We start from the raw sequence: 27,567 nt of genomic DNA on the forward strand, positions 1-27,567 counted from the left end.
TATCTACACAATTTTACTTGTTATGTTATACCCACACACCTCTACATGTCATTGGTTTGCTTGTAAGGCGCTCATAGAACCCAAGTCTCTACACATAAGAGGGGAGATCCTCACCTATATGTGAGAGTCCATAATTAGGGTGTAACAAGACTGATATTATTAAAAATAGACCCTCAACTTGGAGGCTATTTTAGTGGTGGAATATTTAATGGGATTTACCATCCATGGGATGCTCTCATCTATATGGTCTTGGGATGAATTATTTATCGACCTGATTTCTCGTGGCCCCCATCCCAATTTAGCATTTAAGAGTACATCATTTTACCACATCGAATTATCGTCAGTCCAAGAGTTGGTATTTGCCCTTGCGGCTCGACAATTCATACCCGTCCAACCATGCGGTGGTAAACTCTCCTTGTATCAAAAATTTACTGGCCACTTGCTGATGGGTTCTATTAAACATCTTAAGGTGGAAGACCTCATGAGCCAGGGATGGTGGTCATAGGACACTAGCCTGAGCTGTTGACCTACGCTGGGTGACGAGCCCCCTGTTGTGATCATTGAGTTACTTAAATTGGTTGGTTGTAATCGGGATAATAATGGTTTGGCTAATCATGCATTCATAGCATACTGGCGATGACCGATGGCTAATTTTGGATGCTTTAGATAACACGTGCCCTTAGGCTTAGTAGGGTATATAGTTTCGCTAGCTCGCAGACCATCGACTATCGACCTATGTATGTGATGTATGATGGCTTGGTCATTATGTTGTTCGTGATGTATGCACGTGATGTGTTGCACTGATGACCAGTCATATGCATGGGTGACGAGCCCAAGTCGATGAACATTCATGCATCCATGCGCTTTAAATAAGATCGCATCCTGTTTGTTTTGAATGTCTTAATGTTTTCCTTAAACTATGCTTGCTAAGGCAGCGGTGTGTAATCTTGAGGAGAATTCACACTGAGTTGGCCACTCATCTATCGAATATTCAACTGTACAGAGTATGCAGGTATAGATTGAGGAGAGTGCAGTGCAGGCCCTGAGGGCGCAACAGTTGGCTCTGAAGATGGATACGACAAGGAGCCGCAACAAGAAGTGGCTAAATATTTTAGGCTTAATCAATAGATACAATATTTTCTTTATAGTTCATTTTGGTTACCTTAGAACTTATGAATTCTGTAATGAAGGTCTCCAATTGGGTGGACCAAAATCTTGACATTCAGGTTTTATGATATTATCCACACTTGGTTATGCTATCGTACTTTGATTTTGGTATTTTGCTAGTTACCTTATCTATTAACATGCAAGTTTTAGGAATGAGTCTTTCATTCGAGTTCTGAAAACTGGGGCGTTACATTTTCAGAATCACTTCTAGGGGTTTCATAGTCAGAAGTTTCACATTCATTTGAGGAAGTGACTCTAGCTATGGTCATGAAAGCCTTTTGATCTTTCTCAATTTCTTGGTCAGATTCGTCAGTTTCTGAATTAGATTTAGATTTTGATGATTCATCCCAAGTGGCAATCATGCCTTTACTTCTAGATTTTTTTCTTCTTAAGACATTTTGAAGCTAGATGCCCATATTTAGAACAGTTGAAGCATTGGGTGTCTTTAGATTTTGATTTCCAAAAAATTGGATTTCATTTTCTTTTGTCAATCGGTTTTTGAAAATCTAATCTATTTTTATTTTTTAAAATTCTATAAAACTTTTTTGCCAACATTGCCTTATCATTCTCATTCTCTTCATTATCAAAATTTACATTTGTATCTTTGGATTTAGATTTAGAGAATTTAAAAGTTATGGACGTATGTTTAGGAGCTTTGAAATTCAACTTGTAGGTTTGTAAAGATCCAACTAATTCCTCAACTTTTATAACATCGGTATCTCTCAATTTCAATATAGTAGTGACTTTGGAATTGAACCTGTCAAGAAGTGATTGTAGTATTTTAACACAAACCTTGCTTTCAGAGACTTTTCTCCAAGACCCCACATCAAATTAACAATGTCATTTAGTTTCGTATAGAAGTTCATGAATAAGTCACTTTCTTCAATACGAATTTCCTCAAACTTAGTTGTGAGGATTTGAATCTTAGACTTTTTGACAATGTTAGTCCCTTCATGTGTCATTTCGAGAATATCCCATGCTTGTTTTGTTGTACCACGAGAAATGATTCTTTTGAATTATCTAGTTATAGAGCACAAGTAATTGCATTCAAGGCTTTTGCATTAGCGCTGCTTTCACTTTTCTGAACCGTAGTCCAAAGAGTACAAGTAGTTTATTTTATGAACGTGGTTCCATCCTCAACCAATACTTCCATTGCTGGAGGGGTCCATTTAGTTAAAGTGGCTTTCCACACACTTTCATCAATAGATTTTAGAAAAATAATCATTTTGAGTTATCAAAGGGAGGTGGCATGATAATGGATAGACTATTGAAATTTGACATTCTAATAGATTTGGATATTGCTTTAGGAGGTTAATCCCAAAAAGAGCAACCTTGCTTTGATACCACTTGAAAGGTCGAGCTATAGATGTCCTAGAGGGGGGTGAATAAGACAATATAAAATATTTCAATATAATACGGAATAACAAAACAAAAACTTTCAATTACTTAGAGTATTGAAATTTTGATTCCAAATAGTTCGTAAGACAACCTTCACCTAAAAGATTTAGGTAGGACAACCTTATTTCACGACGTCTTTGAGATCAAAATAACAAACTTAGCAAGAAACCATTAACACAAGAAATGCATAAAAAGAATTAAACATTCACCACAATGCATAAAGGACTTATAGTAGTTCGGTGCTTAAACCCACACCTACTCAACTCCCAAAATTACAACCTTCGTAATTTTGGCTTTCACTATTTCAAGGATTTCATAAGGTCACCTTAACAACCTTATACAGTTCTTATGATTTTTACGGGCTATCACGATAAAACCTACTTTGTAATTTTCATGAGCACACCACAAAACATCCTACGGAGATTTTCGGGCTACCTAAAAAGTCAAAATTAAATAAAAGTAAATACAATACTTATTTTCAATTAGCGAGTCGAAAACGTAATTGTAGCTTGATTGCAACGATCTTCTTTCTTGGGATATTGATGAAACCGTATGTGTTCAACCCAAAAAGAATATAGAGACCTAATGTATTTTCAATATTATAAACAAAGACCCTAATAACTGTAAATTATATTATTTGAATCTCAAGTAGAGGTCAATTACTTAATTTAAATATGATTAAAGATACCTTGAGAGAGAGAATAAAATAAGCTAAACAAATATTAGAATAACTGCACAACTAGCTTAAGGAAGGCCTGACTTTCTCTTTGATTTTGAGAAAATCTTTCACGATTTTTCGTATATTAAATGAATGATAGAATGACTTTTTTTATAGCTAAAGGATTTGAAATTTTGGCTGGCTCAATTTTAGGCTCGACTGGCCGAATTCCAATGGCTTGCGGATTTCTTGGGGTAAGATCTTTCAAAAATTCAGCTGGTCTAAGCTAAAATTCGGTTAGCCGAATACAGGGTTCGACTAGTCAAATCTCCTTGAGATTTGAAAATCTAATGTTGCTGAAAACTTGACCAAATACTTTGGGCTGGCCGAACTTGAAGCGAAAAATCTTTATCTTGTTGTATACTTGCCCGAAATATGTTGGGTTAGCTAAAGATAGTTAGGCTGGTCGAACAGGAGTTGAGCTGGCCTAACTTTATTGTATTTTACTTAGAATAATGTTTATTATGATACCATGTGAAGTACATCTAACTTAAGGTCAATCTAAGGTTATACCGTCTGATGGTTGACACATACAAATGCTTCAAACTTTGAACCAAGCCAACACAATACCTACGATGATGAGACTTCCTTGAGATGCTGATATGGTCTTTACGTAATCTTTATGAGTCGTCGAAGAACATCTTCATATGTGATTGTGATCCATTCGGGACTACGAAATTTGACAATCTTTACTGTGTTTTAAGTATAAGCACTAACAGTTTACATGAGTACTATGAGACCCACCATGTGGTGTATATGTGTGAGCCTTGAAGCCCACTGTACTGTATGTGTGTGTGTGTCGTGGAACCCACGATATTGTGGAGCCTACCATGGACTTGTGCATATGCAGTTGTAATCAGGTCAGTCGTGCATTGTGTAGGGCCCACTATCTTTGACAATGGATCCTACCATATTGTTTGTGCATACTAGCCTTAAATGGGTTGGCCACATGAAGTTTTAGGAACCATTTTTGGGCAAAAGGGCCCACCATGAGACGCTATGAGTGCGAGCCCACTACATTAGATAATTGGGCCCACCATAATTATGTGACTGTGTAACCCAGTGCCGTGCCCACATGGTATGTGTTTTATACATGCTGTCCAGCAATGTAACCCACTATTAGGCCCTCTTTGATGTGTGCATTCCACCCACACTACCCATCCATCGTGCCAGCTCATCTTAAGGCATGGGCCCACCATGATCATGTCGTCCATCTGTTATGAACATATCATTTAGGACATGGACCTAAAAAGGGGGCATATACAATGCTCAAGTGGGCCACACCCCGAGTGCAGCATTGATAATGATGCCCACAGTTGAAACCATCTCGAGCCCACCTTAAGGTTTATTTACTATCTAACCCGTTTGTGGGATCGTGTTTTAGTGGCCTACAAAGGAACGGGGCCTATTGTGAGTTGTGTCAGCCTTCCAACCCATTGATACAGTCGCATAGGCCTAGATGAATGGGAAGCACACGTATGCACTTGATCTAGAGCTTTGTGGCCCACTAGGACGTAAGGCTCACCTTATGCTTATACAAGGCCCACCGTACGAGACCCGCAAGCCATGAAACCATGTGGAATTAAGTTGTAAGCTTGGCCACCCAATTATGTGATCATATAGTGCATATATCCACTAAACTATGTGAAATCATGATACATGTGTGGCCTTCTAATCATGTAGATTGGTGATCCTTGTGTAGCCACTTAATCATAATAACTTGTGATAATGGTGCGGCCATCTAAATACATTATCATTTGAATTATGTAGACTAGCTAATCTTGTAAAACTGCAATGTATGTGTAGCTACTCAATTATGTGATCAAGTTATATATGAATAGCCAATTAATCAAACCCAGCCAAGAAGTGGGTATAATTGTTTAAACTTGTGGTCTTATAGCATACGTATGGTCACTTACCTATGAAAAATTATGGTAATTTGTGCCCACTTAATGCTGTGAAACTTGTATACCCACCTTGTGCTTATACATAGCCAACCGTACGAGGCTTGTAAACCATAAACACATGCCTAGAGTAGTGATTATGATTTGACAGTGGAACAGAAGAATGATGCATAGATTAGTAGCTTAACCTTGTGACTCGGGCGCATGCTAACTAAAGGCTAAATGGGTCTACCCGAATTTAGTCAACGGCGCTTAGAAAAAATGCTTGCATATGTGGCAAACAAACCTATTTGATTTATATGATACACACTAGATGGTGTGCACCGTAACCCATGTTCAAGCACGCTCCTAAGGAAGTATTAGATAGACGAAATGTGCACAAGCAGCAAACTCATATAAACTATTGTTCGGGTATATGTACTTAGCACATTTGACTTAAACGATGTACACTAATATGGTGCACAATAGCCTTATTCAAGCACTATAATGAAGTCTCGTTGTATTTTGCCAATATACCCTTATGTTAGAGGGGTCTAACATGGCATGGTAAGTATCTTGTAGAAGATTTAATGTACAGATATATACATTCGTAGTTGCTTAAATAATAATATTCTGAAGTGATGCTATTAGAATTATGTTGTGATTTCTCAAGTAGACACTATATATTAGAATATGCCAGACCTTAATCTTGAATGTAGACTAGCTTGGGTATAATAACTATTGAATTATGTGATCATCGAATGTAATTATGTGCTAGGTAAAAAAGCACGAACTTGTATGATTGTGCATACTTTGTATAATTGCAGTAGAGCTACCTGAGTACACTTATGTTTCACAATTGCTTTTTGATATACTAGACATGCATACATATGTATCATGGTTGATTAGATGCATGGCATATGTATGGAGTATGTTGTATAGCATATGCATGGCTTTATGATTATGGATCATAGGATGGTCATATACATCGATCGATGGGCCATAGTATTTGAGATGTGGACTATATATCGCCATGGTTATTGTGATGTAGATTCTATATGGACCTATGGGCCATGATTGTTAATAGTATTATGTGGGCTGAAGTGCCACAATTTATACTGGATGGTATATGGAGGATGATAACCTTGGTTTATTGAGAGCATGGTGCACACATACATATCATGAGGTGCACATTACATTGTTGGATCTGTATTATGCGTGACATGCACATGGATTAAGGATGCTTTATCATACATGGTATTATATGATGGATATGGTTAAATACTATAGTTGCATTCATGATTTATGAACACTGAAAATATTATTTAATATAGGGGATTAATACACTAAGCCACATGGGTGAAATTTCCTAAACCTTATTGGTACCATCCGATGCCTCATCGTCAGGCCAAACATACACATGGGTCATGATGTGTTTGACTCTCTTTATCGACGTTGGGTGGGAAGAGGTCTAACCAGCCCGTCATGAGTGGATATGTGAAATGGGTTTAGGCTGACCTTGTGAGGTGAAGTGCAATAAGGTCCACTACTAGCTGTCAGGTGGATTAGTTTATCGGTCATGACACATTTGGCCCCACCAACGAGGCGAGTATACGAGGCCATACACAATTGTGGGTTTGGGTATCGACTCCAGTGCTTTTCATATGGTAATTGTACTAATGTGTTGGATTTATGGAGGGATGTGTTGGATACTTGGCCTCAGAGACATGGCATACATAATTGCATTGGCATTCATTGCATTGCATTATGTTCGTTAGCATTATGTGGCAATGCATTATATTGCACTGCATATAGGTACATTGCACACCCCAACGTTGGTAAGTTTCATGACATGGCATGGGCACATTAGACACGAGATGTACTCAATGGCTTTGTAGCTCACGCTTTCTTTATTCTTATTTTTTCAGGGCAAGCCAAACAACCAGAGTAGCTTAGCATGGACTTTACATGGTGCACGTGTATTATGGATTTGGAACTTGTTTATTCAATGTAATTGCAAATTATTCGTAATGGAATAAAAGCTTGCAAGTTACTTTCTTATCTCATTGATATCATAGTTGTGGGAAACATTATTAACTGTAATAAATAAATAAATATCAAGGGCACGGACTCCATTTTCGAGGCATGACATCATGCCCGTTCATGCCGATTCTCCGCAATTCCATCGGTTTTCACATTCTACGTGCTCTACGTTGCGTCAGAGTGCTAGTACCTGATAAGGCTTGTGCACATCCCTAGTGCAGGTGATATGCCATCGGAATTCTTGAATGGCAACACCGGATAATGCCCATGCATGGCCTTGGTCCAAGGAGAAATGCTAACAAAATCTCCGCCTCAAACCATCATGAAAGTGACTGGACACAATTGTAAGACAGTGCGGCATGTAATCACGATCAGATAGACCTGTTTATGAATACGGCCAAGCCGAACCATGGCTGTTTAAGGATTTAACAAGCCTGGTGAATGTCATTAAGGCTTCCCCCGGCTCCCGAGGGCACTCATGAGGCTTCTAACTCGCTTCCCCGGGCTTTGAGATCGTCGGCATGTACCGAGTCTCACCACCCTCAGACCAAATAGCGTGCCTCTTTTGGGCCACATGAGAGACTCGACCACTCTACAAGGAACCTTCGGTATTGAAGGCGTCATCTTAAAGCAATGTTCTGGACTTCACAAGGATATTGTCCCGGACCACTCGGTCGATTCTCGTCTCCTTTAAGGCCCCACAAGTAATACTCACTCATCATCATGCATGTCATGCTATCTCATGCACCTGGGGACGACTCCTTTATACATTTACCAAGGTTGATAGGACAGGTAACCCTAAAAGTCCATGATCATTATACACATCCATGCCGATCAGGTCACCTTAGCATTAGCTGACCTGTGCACGTGTCACCCTAGCAAAGCTCGAAATATTAGAATGTAACGTTTTATAATTTACCCGTAAAATAAGAGGATAAATTACAACCCCAAAGAACCAAGTCAGTCCACTAGTAACATGAGCAACAATACCGTTAAAATAAAAATAAAAATGCATAGTTGAAATAAATTGGCAACAGTTCTCTACGACTGCCCAACTTTTAGTAACATCATGGCCCACTTAAAGAGTAGAACATCCTGTTTATTGGATGAGAACATGTACACAGTTGGACCGGCTCATTGGATTGCTTGGATATTGATCCCGTTTGCTACCTGATCTGTACGTCATGATGCACGCAATCTATCCGCTCCATTTATTCATTCATTCGTATTGGTGAAGTAATGGAATCCATTTGGATGATATATTTCCTTATCCAAGGAGACTCGAAATCATTATGCGAAATAGCTGGTAACATCTTTTATGGGCTCTCCTTTTAGAAAGGCGAACATATCTACTGTAGAGAAAATGTTGCTGCTGATCATTTAGCAATATCCACCAGTGTTAAAAGTGTTTGGGTGGACAGTCTCCGCCACATTCTTATAAATATCCTGGCTTTAGACAACCTCATGTACATCTACATTCGATGTTTTAATCAAATGATCTTTTCACAATCAGCAAATAAATAGAGCGTGGATGCCACGAATATAAGTTCCAGCGTCGACTGGATTTCCATTCCCAAAATGGAAAATGGATCTAATGTGAATTAAAATGAATGTCTGAAAATTTCTTCTTTACTTTTCTTTTCTTTTCTTTTTTCAACCAATGGAAATATCATTTTACTAGCAGCAGCAGGTAATTTCATACAGCTGAGACTAGTATTTTAACAATTGATGAATGGTGGTGCTCATGGTGGTTGCTGCTTGAAAAATACAGTCCTCCAGAAGAAGAATAAAGTATGCTTTTCATCAAGGAAGCAAGAATTTTCATTTAATAAAACGTGGCAGAAATTTCAGCTTGCTTGGCCATAATCACAGAAATGTCAACAACACAATCCCAAACATATTTATCAAACATCCATTTTTCTTGTTCTGGTAGCAGCCATCTCGGTTTGCATAACTTTTCTAAAGACTTCTATTTGTTTGATCACAAACCGTCACGTGGAAGTTTCCACACAGAACATAGTATGGTGAAATAGCAAAGCACGATGTGAGGCATCACCATCCAAATTTCAAACTTGAGCTGGACCAAGAAGGGGAGAGATATGCCTGTCAGCGTTGTCAGAGTAACTGAGGGGTCGCATACAAGGATCAGAATAGGCATTGACCAGTTTATCAAAGAATTCGCCCATAGCAGGGTCACTATGATCTTCTCGGTCTTTCTTGATCAGACTCTACAAAACAGCAGAGCGTTAGAAATGTTCAACTCACAGATCCATGCATCCTTTGATAATGGGTGAACTGACAGAATTAGCAGTATGCAGGACATCGATGTCAAAAGAATCAGATAAGGTGATCTGAAGGATGCATGTGTCACAAAGACAAGGTCAATGTGTATAATGATTTTGTAAACAACAAGTCACACAAGCATTCTACTCATGGTGCTGCTTTCTTGCTGTGGAATCTTGGGATGCCTATGTGCTCCATTAGGAAGGAGAGGAACTAGGAGCAGATAGGATATGATGGTAACAATTAACAGTGGAGGAAAGTATGGGGAGTGGTGCATGGCAGCAAGGATTATCAGGAGTGTGAGGAATGCTATGAAATGGGTCCTGACCAAAGTATTAGAAAATGGTTACTAATGGCCATAGAGGTGGTGCCTGTTATGCAGTACAGGACCGTAATATGCCCAATTTGAAAAAAAAAGGGGGGGGGGGGGGGGGGGGGGGGTGCATAATGGGCCATTAACGGCCTTAACAGCCATTATGTAATAATGATAACAGTGGTACACGATACAGGGCCCTAATGACAGATTTGGAAAAAATGGCTCATGATGAGCCCATAACGGCCTCAATGACCATTAAGTGCATGTAATGGTAATGGGCTGATCTTGGGCCACAATGGACCAAAAGGAAAGGGGGGGGGGGGGGGAGTGTGGCGCATTAACGGCCTTAACAGCCATTATGTAATAATGATAACAGTGGTACCAGTCACACGATACAGGGCCCTAATGACAGATTTGGAAAAAAAAAAAAAATGGCTGATAATGGGCCCATAACGGCCTCAATGACCATGACGGGCATGTAATGGGCTGATCTTGGGCCGCAATGGACCAATACGGGTCCAATACATTTTTTCCTTTAAAAGAAAACAAAAATCAACTGTTGCAGGGCCCTAAAGGCTGTTACATCCCATATCGTCATAACTGCCATAAGGTTGGCCGTTACAGCAACCATCACCATTATTGAATACCTTGGTCCTGATCCTTGCAAAACAGCTTAAAGTTTGTAAAATCGTCATCTCTAGACTTAAGAGGGTATGACCATCTAGTACTAGAGCAATTATTGATTAAAAACGTAAAACATCTGAATATGAAAAAAAATATATATCAATATGCCAAAAAGTATGCTGACGAATCCTTTCCAGTGATAGTTATAGTTCCTGTAGTTGAGTTCAGGGTCAGCTTATGCCTGTTGAAAGGAAGTTATGGTGTATGCTCGGAGGAATGACAAGGATAAGCATGTTAGGGATTCTTACTAACATGCCCGATAAGCCCTCATCCTTGCTTTTGTTATTAGTTGTTTGGGGCATGTTAGGGATTCTTGCTAACATGCTCTCTCTCTCTCTCTCTCATGTTTTACACTCCCATTGCCATGTTGAACTGCGTGTTCCCCTTTTGATTATTGCCAACTTACTCTCTCTCTCATGTTTTACACTCCCATTGCCATGTTGAACTGTGTGTTCCCCTTTTGATTATTGCCAACTTATTAGCCCTTACATTAGTTTGACAAAGAATGTTCTTTTCAAGGGAGATCCTTAAGCAAAATTAGTTTGACAAGTCCTAGCTTAAGGACTTGTAAGGAGAATGGGTACTGTGAAGGTTTAAAAAAAAAAAAAAAAAAGATGCCACCTTAGGTTTAACAGTCTCCTTGTCCTAAATTCGGTACTGCAATCTTTCAAATTGGTTTTCTAAGTTTTTTTATTTTTTGGAAAGGTGAATACACTCACAGTCTCACACTCTTGCACCCACACACACACCACATGGGTTCTCGAACCCATGACCTAAGAGTAGAATCAAACAGTGTGATGCAGACATCAGAGTGTACCAGCGTCGCCGTAGGAGAGCCCCAGGCCTTGGCCCAACCCAGACCACACTTTATTTGGGTGATCACTACTTGGGCCTGGCCCGTTGGCCACTTTAAAGACCCCATGTGCATAGGATGTGCATCATGAAGGCCTCAGACTGGGAGGATGCACATGGGCTGCATTATTTGGAGTGCCAAGATAGTTTTTGAGAGTTTTTGTTGAGATCCGACCGTTGGATTGCGTCCACCATGTGATCAAGTCCTTTTTCAGTTTTTAGTGTCTATTTATGTTTTGTTATTTTTCTGCACATTTTAGTTGGTTTGGATTTCTTAGTGGGCCCCTACTTTGCTAGATTTTAAAAAGGGGCATGTTGGTCATTTTACTTTTAGATATAAAAACTCTATTTAAGGGGGGGAAACGTCCAAACTTAGGGGGAATAAAGAGTATACATTTGTTGTATAAAGAGAAGCCTTTCTTTCTTCCATGTGACTTGGAAGAACCTTCCATGAGACTTGGAGCAAGGTGGTGAGATTCCATCTTTTTGTGGGCGTGTGACTCGCTCACGTGTTTAGCTTCTGCAAGGTATGGTCTTTCCATCTCCTTCTACTCCTTTTAAAAAACCTCTTTGATCCTATCTAGCATAAATCCTTCAATCCATTGCGCCCAAAACCTCAACACCCTATGTCCCTGCCTCCCACATAAAACCTACCCTAGACCCTCTCCCAATTTCCTCCCCACAACCCTCAATTCCCAAGTTACAAATTTATCCCACCCCATAACCCACGTGATCTTCATCTCCTCTAAACATAGTTTATGTGGTGAATGAGTATAGTAAATTATATGTGTGTATGAATCCGCCCATGAGTATTTTGTTGATATTCTGTGCTAAGGGGTTGTTCTAACAACCTTGACATCCTGTGATTTAATCTTTATATGATTTTGTGCATTTGGGGATGATTTCTAATGAAATGACATGAATTTTTGCTTGCTGAAATTACTGTTTGATGAACTGTTCTGCTGAAATTATTGTTTAGTGGGCTTGGCCCATAACCCACAGGTCCTAGGATTTGTATGCCTTGAATTGTCCTTTGACTAATCTCCCGTGAAACATGACATCCATACATGTATCCTACATCATTTTTGGTATCAAAGTGAAGGTTTAGCATAGAGCATTTGTGAGTCCCATATGAAGTTAGGGCCTTTTGTGTGCATGCATATAGGTTGAGATTGCACCTCATATAGTGTTTAGGCCACACCATTAGGATAGTAAATCTGAACTAGAGTCTAGGGTTACATTGGGTACAGCCCGTGCCCCATCGAATCAATTTTCGTGTCAGTCCTAGAATTAGTTTCTTCCTTTTGAGTGAGTCCTTACATTAAAGTTGTCTTAGTTGTGTCGCGGTATGGCAACCGCAAGTAATAGTCGTGATCCTGACCCGTTATCTCAACAGATCCTAGCACAACTACAAGTCATCACGTCTAGGCTAGATGGTCTTGAAACAGCCGTTGAGGAGCAGCGCACAGCAACAGAATCCAATAAGCGGCGCCTTGCTGACCTTGAGGATCCTGGTGACGAGCATGAGTCTCAGGCTGAGGTATTGGAGCGTGGTGCTAAGAGGGATCCCACAACCCCAGTAGAGCCAGCTAGGGCTCCCATAGCATGTCCTACCCCTCAGAGAGAGCCTGTTAGGGATTATGTGAGGGGGCATGGCCCAGTAGTTGGCCGTGCATGGGTGCGTCCTCAGCCACCCCGGTTTGAGTACCATGACCGACATGATTTTGAACACCGTGTCATGAGAGGTGTGAAAGTCAATGCGCCGAGCTTTGATGGTCAATTGGACCCCAAAGTCTTTGTCGACTGGTTGGCAGACATGGACCACTTTTTCGAATGGCATGACATGCCTGACGACCGTCGAGTGTGGTTCGCCAAGATGAATCTTGTTAGTCAGGCTAAGTCTTTTTAGCTGAACTATGAGCGCTGAATTGAGAGGTCTAGGCAACCTCCCATCACAATATGGGCCAAGATAAAAGAGGCCCTGAGAGAGAAGTATCTTCCCCTGTCATACCAACAGAAGCTCATGGATCAGTGGCAGTCCCTTCGCCAGGGGAACATGTCAGCCACAGATTATACTGCTAAATTTGATGAGCATATGTTGTGGTGTGACATCCAGGAGGACCCCATTGCGACACTCTCCAGATTTAGGATGGGGTTCCGACTTGATCTTCAGCACGAGCTGCTCACTCGCAATGTTGGCACCTTGGATCATGCATACCAATTGGTGCCTGAGTTAGAGCGGTATGTAGCACTCCAGCATTCTTGACGTATGGATAATCGAGATCCTAGTTCTAGGGCTCCATCTCAGGGTATGAGACCTAATTATGGGACTTAGTCCAAACCATCCTCCTCTAGTCGACCCAATCCTAGAGATTTCAAGGGTAAGGCCATTGAGGGATCTAGCTTAAGAGGAGGTGAGCCTACAGAATGCTACTAGTGCAGTAAAACGGGTCATTTCACACATGAGTGTCCCCAAAAAGGTGCGAGGAAAGGCCCTCCTGATTGAAGATTATAATAATCAGGGCGACTATGAAGAAGAAGAGTATCGCCCTGATGTTGGTGCTAGTGATGAAGACAATGAGGAGACTATTCCACTTGCTATAGTCAAACATATCCTAACTCAAGCTAAAGACCAGGATGACTGACGTCGTTCTACTATTTTCCATACTTACGCCAAAAGTGGGGAAAAGAATTGCAAAGTCATTGTCAACAGTGGAAGTTGTGCAAATGTGGTCTCCGCTAGCACCTTAGATCGTTTGGGCCTGAAGCCCACTCCCCACCCTCAACCCTATAAAGTCTCTTGGGTTGACGACTCTTCCATGCCAGTGTCTCAGTGTTGTCTAGTGCCTTTGGAGTTTGGATCCTATAAAGACACTGTGTTGTGATGTTTTGCCCATGGATGTGGGACGCATCATCTTGGGTCGGCCTTGGCTCTTTGATAAGGATGTCACGATATATGGTCGTTCAAATGCGTGTACATTCTTACACGAAGGCAGAAAAATTATTATGAAGCCTCTGCCTCCCAAGAACACCCAGGCTAAAAGGGGAGACATCAAGAAGGGTGATGGAAAAGAAGTAAGGAAATCCTAAACTAAGTCTCTTCACATTATTAATGCGAAAGAATTTGAGAAAGAGGCTATAGAGAGTTTGGAGGTGTATACCCTAGTGGCAAGAGAGGTTACACTAGAGGTTAGGGCAGAGATCCCACCTAGGGTGAGTCCAGTTTTAGAGGAGTTTAGTGATGTATTTCCTGAGGACTTACCAGATGAACTTCCACCCATGAGGTACATCCAGCATGTCATTGACTTAGTTCCTGGGTCTACTCTCCCGAACCTTCCTCACTACCGAATGAACCTGACCGAGCATGCCGAGTTGAAGAGGCAAGTCGATGAGTTGTTAAGAAAAGGGTTCATTCGAGAGAGTTTGAGTCCATGTGCTGTGCCTGCACTCCTCACACCCAAGAAGGATGGCACGTGGCGCATGTGCGTGGACAGCCGAGCAATTAACAAGATCACAGTCAAGTATTGGTTTCCTATACCGAGGGTTGATGATATGCTCGACATGATCGCCGGTGCCACGATTTTCTCGAAGATTGACATTAGGAGTGGGTATCACTAGATTCGCATTCGCCTAGGTGATGAATGGAAGACAGCCTTCAAGACGAAGGATGTGCTGTACGAATGGTTGGTCATGCCCTTTGGGTTGACTAATGCCCCAAGTACTTTCATGCGAGTTATGAACCAGGTGTTGAGGCCCTTCATGGGCAAGTACCTGGTGGTTTATTTTGACGATATTCTCATTTATAGTACCACTAAGGAACAACATCTCCACCATTTGAGGCAGGTCAGTGAGATCCTTAGGACGGAGCAATTATAATTTATATGCGAACCTGAAAAAGTGTGCTTTTATGTCAAATTGAGTTATCTTCATAAGGTTCATAGTGTCGTCCGAGGGTATGCGTGCGGATCCTGAAAAGGTTTAGGCCATAGTGAGTTGGCCAGAACCACGGAACATTTATGAGGTGCGTAGCTTCCACGGCTTAGCTACCTTTTATCGTCAGTTCATTAAAGGCTTTAGTTCCATTATGGCTCCCATTACCGATTGCATCAAAAAAGGGGAGTTCCAGTGGACCAATGCAGCCTCTAAGGCCTTTAAAGACATAAAGGGCAAGATGGTTGAGGCCCCTATCATGCGACTTCTAGATTTTTCTAAAGTCTTTGAAGTGACATGTGACGCCTTAGGTGTGAGAATAGGGGGAGTACTAAGTCAGGAGGGACACCCAGTTGCCTATTTCAGTGAGAAACTAAATGAGGCAAAACAGAAATACTCCACCTATGACAAGGAATTTTATGCGGTGGTGCAGTCATTGAGGCATTGGTGCCACTATTTACTCCCGCATGAGTTCGTCTTGTTCTCTGATCACGAGGTCTTGCGATATTTAGGCTCTCAGAAGAAGTTGAACCCTAGGCATGCTAAATGGGTCGAATTTCTTCAAGAGTACATGTTTGTTCTCAAGCACAAGGCCGAAGTCGAGGACAAACCCGCGGATGCCCTTGGTCGTAGGGTTGTGACTCTTCATGCTTTGAGAGTAGAGGTTACGGGTTTTGAGCGGTTAAAAGACGAATATCCTATGTCCGGACTTTGGAGAGAGATATGTGTCACTTCTAGAGGATCCCACGAGGACAGACAATGAGTTTGTCATTCATGATTATTACCTGTTTCGTGGAGATCGGCTCTACATTCCTCGCACGTCCCTACGGGATTTCCTGATATGGGAGCTACATGCAGGTAGTGTAGCTGGCCATTTTGGAAGGGATAAAACGATAACCCTTGTTGAGGACCGATTTTACTGGCCAAGTCTCAAGCGAGATGTGGCTAGAATTGTAGGGCAATGTTGTACATGTCAGCTGGCAAAGCAAAAGAAACAGAACATAGGATTGTATACTCCTTTGCCTGTGCCATATGCCCCTTGGGACGATCTTAGTATGGATTTCATGTTAGGGCTTCACAAGACTATCAAGAAGCACGATTCCATATTTGTTGTGGTGGACCGTTTTTCCAAAATGGCCCACTTCATTGCGTACTCCAAGACGTCGGATGCCTCACACATTGCTCAGATCTTCTTTGATAAGGTTGTTCAATTGCATGGTTTGCCAAAAACCATAGTGTCTGACCGAGATGTCAAGTTTGTGAGCTATTTTTGGAAGACACTGTGGCATATTATGGGAACTCGTTTGCAGTTTTCTTCGACATACCATCCTCAGACTAATGGCCAAACTAAGGTGGTGAATAGGAGCCTAGGCAATTTGTTGAGATGTCTGGTTGGTGATCATATTAGGACTTGGGACGCAGTCTTGCCAACTGTAGAGTTCGCATATAATAGTTCAGTAAATAGGTCTACGGGTAAGAGTCCGTTTGAGATTGTTCTTGGTTATAAGCCTAGGAGACCTATAGATTTGATTCCCATATCTATGTCACGTCGTCCTTCTGAGTTTGCTGAGTCGTTCCCACATTACATGCATGATTTACACAAGAAGATTAGACAAAGGATTAATTCAAGTAATATAAATTATAAACTTCAATCAGACATGCACCGTCGATTTAGGGAATTTCAAGTGGGTGATGAGATCATGGTCCGTATTAGGCCAGAGCGGATACCACATGGTGCCGTTAAGAAATTACATACCCGCAGCATAAGACCATATAAAATTTTAAACCGTATGGGTCCCAATGCGTATGTTCTCGAGCTTCCACCTACATTGAATATCAGCTCTACATTCAATGTGGAAGATCTCATGCCATTTAGAGGCCCACCTCATGATCCACACCTTAAGCCTCCCAACGATCAGTCCCCTGACCCATGGCCTATACCTGAGCCCTCCTCTCAGCCTGCACCCCCCATACCATCTGTACACATGAGAGAGCAGATCGAGGACATTCTAGATGAGCAGATAGTGTCTACCCGCCACGGTAGATTCCAAAAGTTTCTCGTCAAGTGGAAGGATCGACCTACATCAGACTGCACGTGGATTATAGCGGCTTGACCCCGATCTACTAGAGTGTTACTGGAGTTTTGTCTCACCAGCGGCGAGACTTTCTTAGCCGAGGAGAGTTGATGCGGACATCAAAGTGTACCAGCTTTGCTGTAGGAGAGCCCCGGGCCCTGGCCCAACCCAGCCCACACTTTATTTGGGTGATCACTACTTGGGCCTGGCCCGTGGGCCACTTTGAAGACCCCATGTGCATAGGATGTGCATCATGAAGGCCCCAGACTGGGAGGATGCAAATGGGTTGCATTATTTGGAGTGCTAGGATAGTTTTTGAAAGTTTTTGTTGAAATCCGACTGTTGGATCGCGTCCGATCACATGTTGGCCCACCATGTGATCAAGTCCTTTTTCAGTTTTTAGTGTCCATTTATTGTTTTGTTATTTTTCTACATATTTTGGTTGGTTTGGATTTCCTAGTGGGCCCCTACTTTGCTAGATTTTAAAAAGGGGCAGGTTGGTCATTTTACTTTTAAATATAAAAACTCTATTTAAGGGGAGGAAACGTCCAAACCTAGGGGGAATAAAGAGTACATGTTTGTTTTCTAAAAAGAAGCCTTTCTTTCTTCCATGCGACTTGGAAGAACCCTCCATGAGACTTGGAGCAAGGTGGTGAGATTCCATCTTTTTGTAGGCGTGTGACTTGCTCATGTGTTTATCTTCTGCAAGGTATGGTCTTTCCATCTCCTTCTACTCCTTTTAAAAAACCTCTTTGATCCTATCTAGCCTAAATCCTTTAATCCATTGCGCCCAAAACCTCAACACCATATGTCCCTGTCTCCCACATAAAACCAACCCTAGATCCTCTCCCAATTTCCTTCCCACAACCCTCAATTCCCAAGTTACAGATTTATCCCACCCCATAACCCACGTGATCTTCATCTCCTCTAAACATAGTTTATGTGGTGAATGAGTATGGTAAATTCTATGTGTATATGAATCTGCCCATGAGTATTTTGTTGATATTCTGTGCTAAGGGGTTGTTCTAACAACCTTGACATCCTACGATTTAATCTTTATATGATTGTGTGCATGTGAGGATGATTTCTAATGAAATGACATAAATTTTTGCTTGCTGAAATTACTGTTTAGTGGGCTTAGCCCATAACCTACTGGACCTAGGATCTATATGCTTTGAATTGTCCTTTGACTAATCTCCTGTGAAACATGACATTCAGGCATGTATCCTACATCACAGTGTCTACCACTGAGCCATGAGTAGAGACCCCAAATTGGTTTTCTAAGTGATATCCATATTTATGAAAGTGTTGCTAGATCTACCACTATAATAACCACATACATTGACAATTTATTTTCTCAGGAATCAGTGATGCTCAGATTTGAAAGGTCAAATCCTTATTCGTTGGAGCCTTTAATACCAAGGATTTGAGGCCTTTAAAGTACTTCCTTGGGATCAAAGAGTAAAGATTCAAGCGCACCATATTTATTTCCAAAAGTATGTCCTTGATCTCATGATGGTTATGGTGATGGGCCAGATGAGTGGACCAAGAGGATCTAATGGTATCTACACAATTTCGATGGACCTTGAAGGGCCAAATTTGGGTACACCATAGACTATGACCTTTTTTTAACAAGGTTATAATAGTGATTAACGCTATCCATGCAGTTTTGCAAGTGCGCACAATGATTTAGATCTTTTGTGGGATGAGAACGAGGTGAAAAACTAATGTCTTAGTCCATATGTTGGCGGGCCCACAAATGGCAATAAGATGCTCATTACCCAGCCCAACAAACCCTTCTCCAATAGGTTTGATGAAAACCATCACCCACCCCTATTCACCTCTCTCATTTCTGGTAACCATTGCTGCTAAAACTATAAAATAGCCGATAGTACTAGCTATGTGCAGCCAGGGGAAAATGGCAACCAACTATCCATTGCATCAATTGTGTGCAGTGGCGGCCATGGTTATGCAATTGCCTATGGTGACAGCAATGGTTAGTGGTGGTTGTAAGACAAAAGGGGAAGAAAAGAGGCAAGGGTAGGGGTTAACACGCTGCTGGCCATGCCTACGATTGTCAGCCATGGCTAACGACTATGGGTTGCGGCCAACGGTTGTCACCCATGGCCGCCATTGCTACCATCAAAAGAAAGAAGGAAAAAAAAAAAAAAAAAAAAGAGCGGGAGAGAGGAGAGGGATTTTGGAGCCTGTTTATCACGGTGTTACAGTGACAACATTGCTGACTTTGCTAGCCATGGCCATTGGCCATGGCAGTGATGTTGCCACAACTCCATTATCGACAGCAGACAACCTCCAAAAAAAGAAGCTAAAGGGAAAAGAAAAAGGTAAGGGGTCTCTTCTTCAGGTGCTTGGGGTTGTGGCCATGGTTTCCATGGCTGCTTCGGTGGTGGTGAGGTCGACTGACTGTTGTTGCTAAGTTGTTGCAGTGATTTTTATTTTATTATATTTTTTTGGTGGTGCCTTCAATGACACTGAAAATCCTTCCTTTTTTCTCTTTTCACATCAGTAGGACCAATAATTTTAGTTCTAGAGAGGATCAGTTAACTTGATCCAATATTTGGCGTTGATCCTCCAAAATCAAATGGACCCATAGGATACCACTTTTAAATCGACAAGATGGTTGGGCCCACTGGTTCCAATGGTACCTACATGATTTGAATGGAAGTTTATAAAGCTGAAGATCTGCCAAATCACTATGCTAATGAAACATAGCTTATCAACCTAATGCAAGACATGAAATTCAAGTATGATATGCAAGATTTTCAGGCTTTAGATCTCACTAGTTCATAAACAATTACGCAAAATTCCACATCCCACACAAAAGTTCAAACACTTAATTGAGGGGAATCTTATGCGGATCTAGGCCTACACATGCTAGGGCCGGATCAATCAAAATTATAGGCCAAACAATAATCAAAGGAAGGTAAATTCATCCACACATGCATAGAAATAATTTCCCCAATCCAAGGGAATCAGAAATTTCAATTCAGGGAACCCTAAGGTTGAAGAAAGGGCATAAAATTGGGGATTTGAATAATTTAGGGTTAGGTTTAAGGATTTTAGGTGAAAAAGGAGTGAAAGAGAGAAGAGAGACAAACCAGAGAAGTACCGCACGTGTGGACAGCAACAATGGCCCATACGCACGTGCATGTGATCCCGTCTGCATGTGTGTGGGGCCCACTATTCAAGAAAAGGTCAGCTTGGCCTTGCTCGGCCAGGGGTGGACTCCAAAACCCCTAAATTTCAGCTCGATCCGATGCATGGTTTGTGGGTGGTGCTCCGCCGAAGTTTCAACTCTCCTGCAGGGCCAAATTCTGAAAATCTGCCATAGAAAAAAACGGCTGCAATAGAGGATGGATTTGAAGCGTAGATGATTGTAGGAGGAGAAATATGGATGGAAGAAGGTGGGGCGAATCGGGATAGGTGTGGCTTCACACCACGGTAGTCAGCCCTTTGAGGAATGGAGGGTTTCACACCCAATTGAATCTCCACAACTCGAAAATTTAGAGCAGAAAAATACGAAAATTTTATTAATCTTCAATGAATAAAAAAGACTACAAGGGGGTGCTTATTTATAATAAAACCCTATACCTCAAAACTCGCGCCATGTGCGCAACTAATCAAATCAATCTAAACCGACGAAGTAATCAAAAATAACAACTAATCAAATCAATCTAAACCGTCCATGATACTCCTAATAACAATAATAAGCAAAACTCAAAGTACTAGATTAATTAGAATAGTGGGCCATGATCATGAGAACCCATGGTGGGATTTACATGACAATCGGGTCCACTCTAATGAACCAAAATGCAGTTCTCTAACTAGGAGGCCCTCCCTGGACGTCGTCATCGATCCAGATCGATGGTGGGGCCCTCCTCCTTGCGTACGTGCGTAAGGGAGGCGTGCGTGTTTGCGTGATGTCCCCATCACCACCCCTACAATTCATTGTTAGGATCACCACAATATATGATTAAGGGCTTAAATTCTAAGATTGAGCATCATAGATGATTGCAGCTCCCTCGTTTCCTCATTGTTCTCTCCAATGATTTAGAATCAGCACCTTTCTCAACTTAAAGAGTTCTTGAGGAACAAAAGTGGATCCCATCTCTATCCCTCTCAGTTGTTTCTATCTGAAGGAAGGATGTGTATCCGAAGAAAAATGGACATCCACCCATGGATAGTCTTGAGGGAAAATCGTGTGGGACCCACCCAGAGGTTGCCCACAAGAGGGCCCCACATTCCTATTTCCAACATATGCGATATGCCACTCCAGCAGTACAACACCCATTCACAGCTATCTAGCTATGCCTATGGTTATGAGTACACAGATTGATAGTGGTTTCATTATTTGACAAATGTCTCCAAAATATGTATATGGGTATGGAGGTGGCCATCTTATAGTTGCACAAAGTGTAAAGTGAAATTGAAACAGATTTAGGTGTCAGAGAGGGCAAGTGTCTATTTCAAAATGTTACTAGTATAATGGACTAGGAAGCAGTAGCAAGAGCACAATTCGAAGCAGGAGCTGCACATGATTACAAGGATTGTGCAACTAAGGTGCATCCAGACAACAGTCAACCAATGCCTGCAGTAGCAACCTTCATAGTTATGACAATTGTTGAATATCCATCAACAACCATACCAGCGCACATTGATGAGGATAGTACCATCTATATCTTCGAGCATACATGGCCTAGTATCATAACCTCATGAGCTAGGCATACTAATGATGTGGAGCAGCAATATTATGGCTACCTGGTATGTCTAGGGACAATGACTTCAAGCTAGCCCATAATTTTGTGCAGATCTAAGACCAGGTTTTTTTTTTTTTTTTTTGAATGGTTTGTGTTTTATCAATTGTATTGTATGAGATTTGAATGATATGAAATTATTTTGGATTTTATTGCATCATCCATGGCCACCAGAGCATAGTTTTGCCCCCTATACAATGTGAAACTATTATGCATTTTTATTTTATTTTTGGAAATGTTTTGGGTTCTAAGTGATTAATCATGTTTCTTTTAACATATACTGAATTTTCACTAAAATATTCTACCAATATTCCTAAATTTTCTCGAATATTTACCTCATACAATTATACACTACACAACACTTGTGATCGTTGCCGATGTTACCACAATATTTCCATCCCATAGGTACAATACGTGGTGCCATACTGATGCTCCAAACATTGCATGGGCCAGTCTTCACACATACCACATGTGCCATTTATTAGGGTTTTATGAATGCCAGAAGCATAAAATCTTTTCTAAAATATTTTTTCCTATGAATTGCATCTAATTCCATCTAGATAATAATAAATTTCCAAAAAGAAACGTGCCTGAGGGTCGAGATTGTTAAAGTCAGTAAGTGTGTGGACCATACAATCATACAGTCCACCTAGGTAGTTGAAATCCAGAACATACACTTGTATGGTTCATCTTCTCTCTTTTCTCTAGCTCAGAGGGAGTTGGATCATCTCTGTATGTTTTTAAACCAATTACAAGTTTCTAGAATCAAACTGAGAATCTCTTTCACATAATTTGTGTTCTTGCTTCCAAAATATGGTTCAAGCAACTTATCAATTGTGGAATTCTAACAACCCTAAAAAGTTCAAACATGAACTGTATAAATCATGACTAGAATAATACGAGCATGGATTCTAAATAAAATTTTCTTTGAAACATAATCTAGGATGCAACTTTTTCGATGTACCAATTCAGAACAGAAAAGGTTCATGAAATCTTAAAACAGTTAAGGAGGGAGGCAACTAATCAATGCAAATCATTAACTCCAAAAGTATGCATATATCTCCAAAATGGCCTGTATCTTCTGATATCTGGAACAAGAAATATGGAAATTAAACAAACAAAAGAACCAAATCTCAAACAAGAATCGATCGAGTAAAGGTGAGAAATAGACAACAGGAACTCTCTACATCTTAATAATCAAAAACCAAAAGTTAAACCCAAAAGGATTTTCATTATACCTAAATGACAATAGTAGAACAAAGTACAAAGCTAGACAAAAGAATAGAAAGGAAGAATGCCCTACAAAATAATGAATAACCATGCTATAAAGATAACTTAATCAACTTTTCTTTATGATAATGAATACAGAAATAGAATGCAAGGAAATGAACATCACGTGGGTTGATTAAACAAATAAGTAGAACGATGATGATGTAAATGGGTGAAAGTAATTATTTATCAAATAGCCGCCTATGATAAAGGTTTCATAAGAATCATGATCACAGGATTCATATGATTAAGTGGACAATATAGCATTATATAAGAACATCCAATAGATAGAAAATGGACTATTTGGTTTAGGACAAATTTGTGTCCCAACTAGTAGCCTGGGATAACCGTACATGTTCATGGTTTGTTAACAACCTTATGCATGGGAACCAATGCACATTTGGACAAGTAGTCATGGATATGTGACCATTAGACCATGGATTAAGTGTCTCTGGTGGAGAGGTGGGAGTACTCATCAATGGCACTTTTCAGTTTCGATGCAAATGAGGATCATATTTACCCGTACACATTCATGACATATTTCCATGTGCCACATGTGCAACCTTCCAAATTCAAGCACCCCACATGTGCATATGTGCAAGCACAAAAAAAGTGGCACAAGTGCCAATGTTAACAAATGTGCAGATGCACATGTGCAAGTGTACCACCAACCAAAATTTTAATTTCCCCACATGTGCCACAATCTGTCCATGCCATGATCCATGGTGTTTGAAAAACAAGGGATGGAACAAGTAGCCAGCAACATATCCATGGCCAACTAGGCTTGACAACAAGCCATGGATTGGTAGTTGTGACAAAACTTTCCTAAATCCAAAAATGAGAGCATGTACATGTACACTGATGATGGCAAATACCTCAGCAGAGTAAGCATGGAAAATTGGTAGGAAGCATTTCCGACAGTACTCGTTGAACAAAAGGGTGAGCACTGGAAGAGGCAATGTCAAACTCGATGCAAGAGGAAGCTTCTTCAGCCCAAAAATTCCAATAGCAATTGTTTGCATCAGTATCAAAGTAAATATTGTTGAATTATGCACAATCGGCCAAAATTTTCCACCAGTTTCAAACTTGGGCAAATACACATTTAATAGCTGCATGGCAGATTTCCAAAGGTTAGTAGAGGTATGTAATAGAAATTGGTCTTAAGAAATTGGACAGGCAAACCTAAGAATCTTTCAAGTAAACAGTACAAAGCAACATCATGACTAAAAAATACAAAGGTTGGAAGTCTTTTTATTGTTCAAAGATAGCAATGCAGTTACTAGGGAACAAGCCAAATCTAATGTGAAACCAGGCCAGATTACAAAAGATGCAGTAGCTTATGTTACCATCACAAACTGAACATAAAGCCAAATATGATGAGTTCTCCTCGTCCAAATCATAGTTACTACTGTTTGATATTGAAACGAAACACCTAACATTTGACCAGGTGGCATTACTTCCAAGTTCCAACACAATTTGCATAAAAACACAGGCAAAATAACCAACTGGGCCAATAAACAATTAATGACCAGTGTTCGAAATATCGGTATCGCACTATGTATCGCACCCGTGGGATACAGATACGTATCGGTTATCGCATTTGTACTGCATAATTTATCGCACTTTTTGGGAAACATGGGGAAATATTGGGAAAATGGTTGAATTTTTTAATGAACCTTTGGGGATTGTTAAAAAAGCCTTTAATACACACTTTTAAATCATAACATCTCAAAAAAAAAAAAAAAAAAAGGTGCACATAATTAGTTTCCTTTGTATAGGGTCCTAAGCTATGCAATGTTTAACTGAACTAATAGAACTATATTTAAATTGGATGCATGATATTTATAAATATATCATAGTCATGTATGAAAACACAACCAATTCATTGAAAAACAAAAGAAGAACTGAAGAAGTAAAATTTGAGAAATATACATATCAATGATGGGGACTAGTTGTGGTCTAGACCCACAGAGTTGTGCGGTGGCTCGTAATCATCATCTCCATCTCTACGAGGCTGGGCATAGTACTGCTGCTCCACAAATCGACAATATTGTGCCCAGGTCATATGTAACGCCCTAAAAATCGGGGGTCGAGCATAGACTCAACTCCCGAGTTCCAATGCATCACTTATGCAACATAGATAATGATGATTTAATGTTGTCCGTGTTAGTGCATTAAAGATGAATGGGATTAAGCCAAAACAGCATATCACACTCCAGAGACGAATAAATTTACGCAAGCGGAAGACTGTGATTGATAAATATAACGTATAAGTTGTTGTAGATCTCCAGAGTGTGAAAATGTCACCAGGTTAACCATATACATGTATACTCCCAAAGTGATCAAAATGAATATACAAGTGTGTCCCAAAATACAGAACAACAGTGCAAGGGCATCTAGTCAGTGTCCCTGTAGCCCCGGCGATCAGGACACGGCTCACATGAACCCGCCCGATAACTGCATGTAGGAGAACGCCTCCTCGTCATCCTCGAAGTCTGGCTCCGCCTCGTAGGCATCGCCATCACCTGCAGCTAAGACAGAGTCTGGTTGGTGTTTAAAACACCGTCCCGGAACGTGGGAGTGAGTGATCAACTCAGTGGAACTATAAAGCAAAGGTTAACATGTTATCAATTCAATCAAGCAGTAATGATAAAGCAGTACAGCAAACATGTCCTAGATACTCTTGTTAATGCAAGAATGATATGCGATAATGATGCATGCCCTCGCCTGCACTCCCTCAGCGTCTTCATCTTACGGCGCGCATGGCAACCACCCGAAAGTGCTCTTCTTCACTTGCAATGCGGTGCATGCTCATGTTAGCCAATACTTAATTAGATTTATTCATACAACAGTTTTGGGAAGCTAAGGTACCTCCCTTGTATCATTTCCCAAACAATGATCCATTCTAGGGTCGTCAGTCCTAGCTAGTCTCATACGATGTTGCGGTTCTAGGTCGCTACAAAGGGCTCGTCACCTGATTAGTGTAGGCCTAGTTTATACTCTAGTTGCTACAGAAAGACTCATCGCCTCAATGCAGTCTCAGAGTATGCTCGAGGTCACTACAAAGGGCTCGTCACCTGATCAGTATAGACCGACAGCTCAAATACAGTGTCCCATACCACCGTATTCGGCTCACGAGGCGGTGTTGCTCACTGGTCACTATGGGGAGGCTCGTCGCCCCAGCGTAGGCCGACAGCTCGACCACGGTGTCCCATACCACCATGTCCGGCTCATGAGTCTTAGCGGATCGAGGTACTAAGGTTAACGGGGTTTCCACTGGTGAGTTTGGTACCTTAGGTTCAAGCAATAGCGTCCATACATGGTGAACATACATCGGATCAATCGGGTTACTTGACGAGCTCGACTGGTACGAGCGTACGTCGAGATGATCGACATGAAGTGCGTAAGCACTCCGTGTGGCCTAACCACTGTCGACAAACTCCGTATACTCGGATTCCTCGAACACATCTGTTGTGGCGAAGCTAACTTAGCCACTCGTTTGGGAACTGTTACTGATAGCCTGGACTACGTAGTAGTCCCAAACGCATGTAAATATAACAGGATAACACATGTGGTAGGTATATCAAAGTTAAACAATTAATTCAAGTAACGTAACCAATTGAACATTTCACAAAATACAAGGTAAACATACTTTGCACAAATGCATTTCATGCTAAATCACACAAATTTAATCTAAGTTACATGAAGGGATATATACACATAGCTAAGGTAGTTGAGAATCTCACCTCAACACCTATATAACATACACTTTACTAAATATTTACTCATCCAGACATTTTCATAAACACTTAGACTACACACATCAACATACATGATGTATGTTGATCACAACATGTATTAGGGCAAATCCTTTCACTAAGGAGTTGTCACGAATACAACACGCATATATCCACGTCGGATAATCATGGCAAGCAAGGATTCAAATTCCATACTCAATCATTTCCACAAACACTTAGACTTCACACTTCAACCTACACGTTACAACTCATTTATAAGCTATATTAGGGCAAATCCTTTCATAAGGAGTTGTCACGAATTCAACAATCACATGTTCACGGTGAGTAATCATGGCAAGCACAAAACCAAATTCCCGACATATCCCATCATTTCAACCTACACATGGAATAGCCTATATTCAACATAGTTCATATAT

The 27,567-nt window shown here is 40.8% G+C and overlaps 1 protein-coding gene across 8 annotated transcripts in view; it reads right to left on the minus strand.

Annotated features, from left to right (window-relative positions):
• Window positions 1-9,006: 9,006 nt before the first annotated feature.
• Window positions 9,007-27,567, minus strand: part of LOC131229906 (CSC1-like protein HYP1) — a 123,870-nt gene continuing 105,309 nt past the window's right edge. For 6 of the 8 annotated variants that reach the window (XM_058225991.1, XM_058225990.1, XM_058225989.1 and 3 more), the window contains 2 exons: window positions 24,269-24,502; window positions 9,007-9,437 (listed from right to left, as the gene is read on the minus strand). In XM_058225991.1, the coding sequence (XP_058081974.1) occupies window positions 9,276-9,437; window positions 24,269-24,502 (396 nt within the window). In that variant the 3' untranslated portion in view covers window positions 9,007-9,275. Of the gene's footprint in view, window positions 9,438-24,268; window positions 24,503-27,567 lie in introns of those variants that run through there. The other 2 variants (XM_058225992.1, XR_009163647.1) reach the window with 2 other exon arrangements.

The sequence above is a fragment of the Magnolia sinica genome, chromosome 16, assembly GCF_029962835.1.
Source record: "Magnolia sinica isolate HGM2019 chromosome 16, MsV1, whole genome shotgun sequence".
Taxonomy (NCBI): Eukaryota; Viridiplantae; Streptophyta; class Magnoliopsida; order Magnoliales; family Magnoliaceae; genus Magnolia; species Magnolia sinica.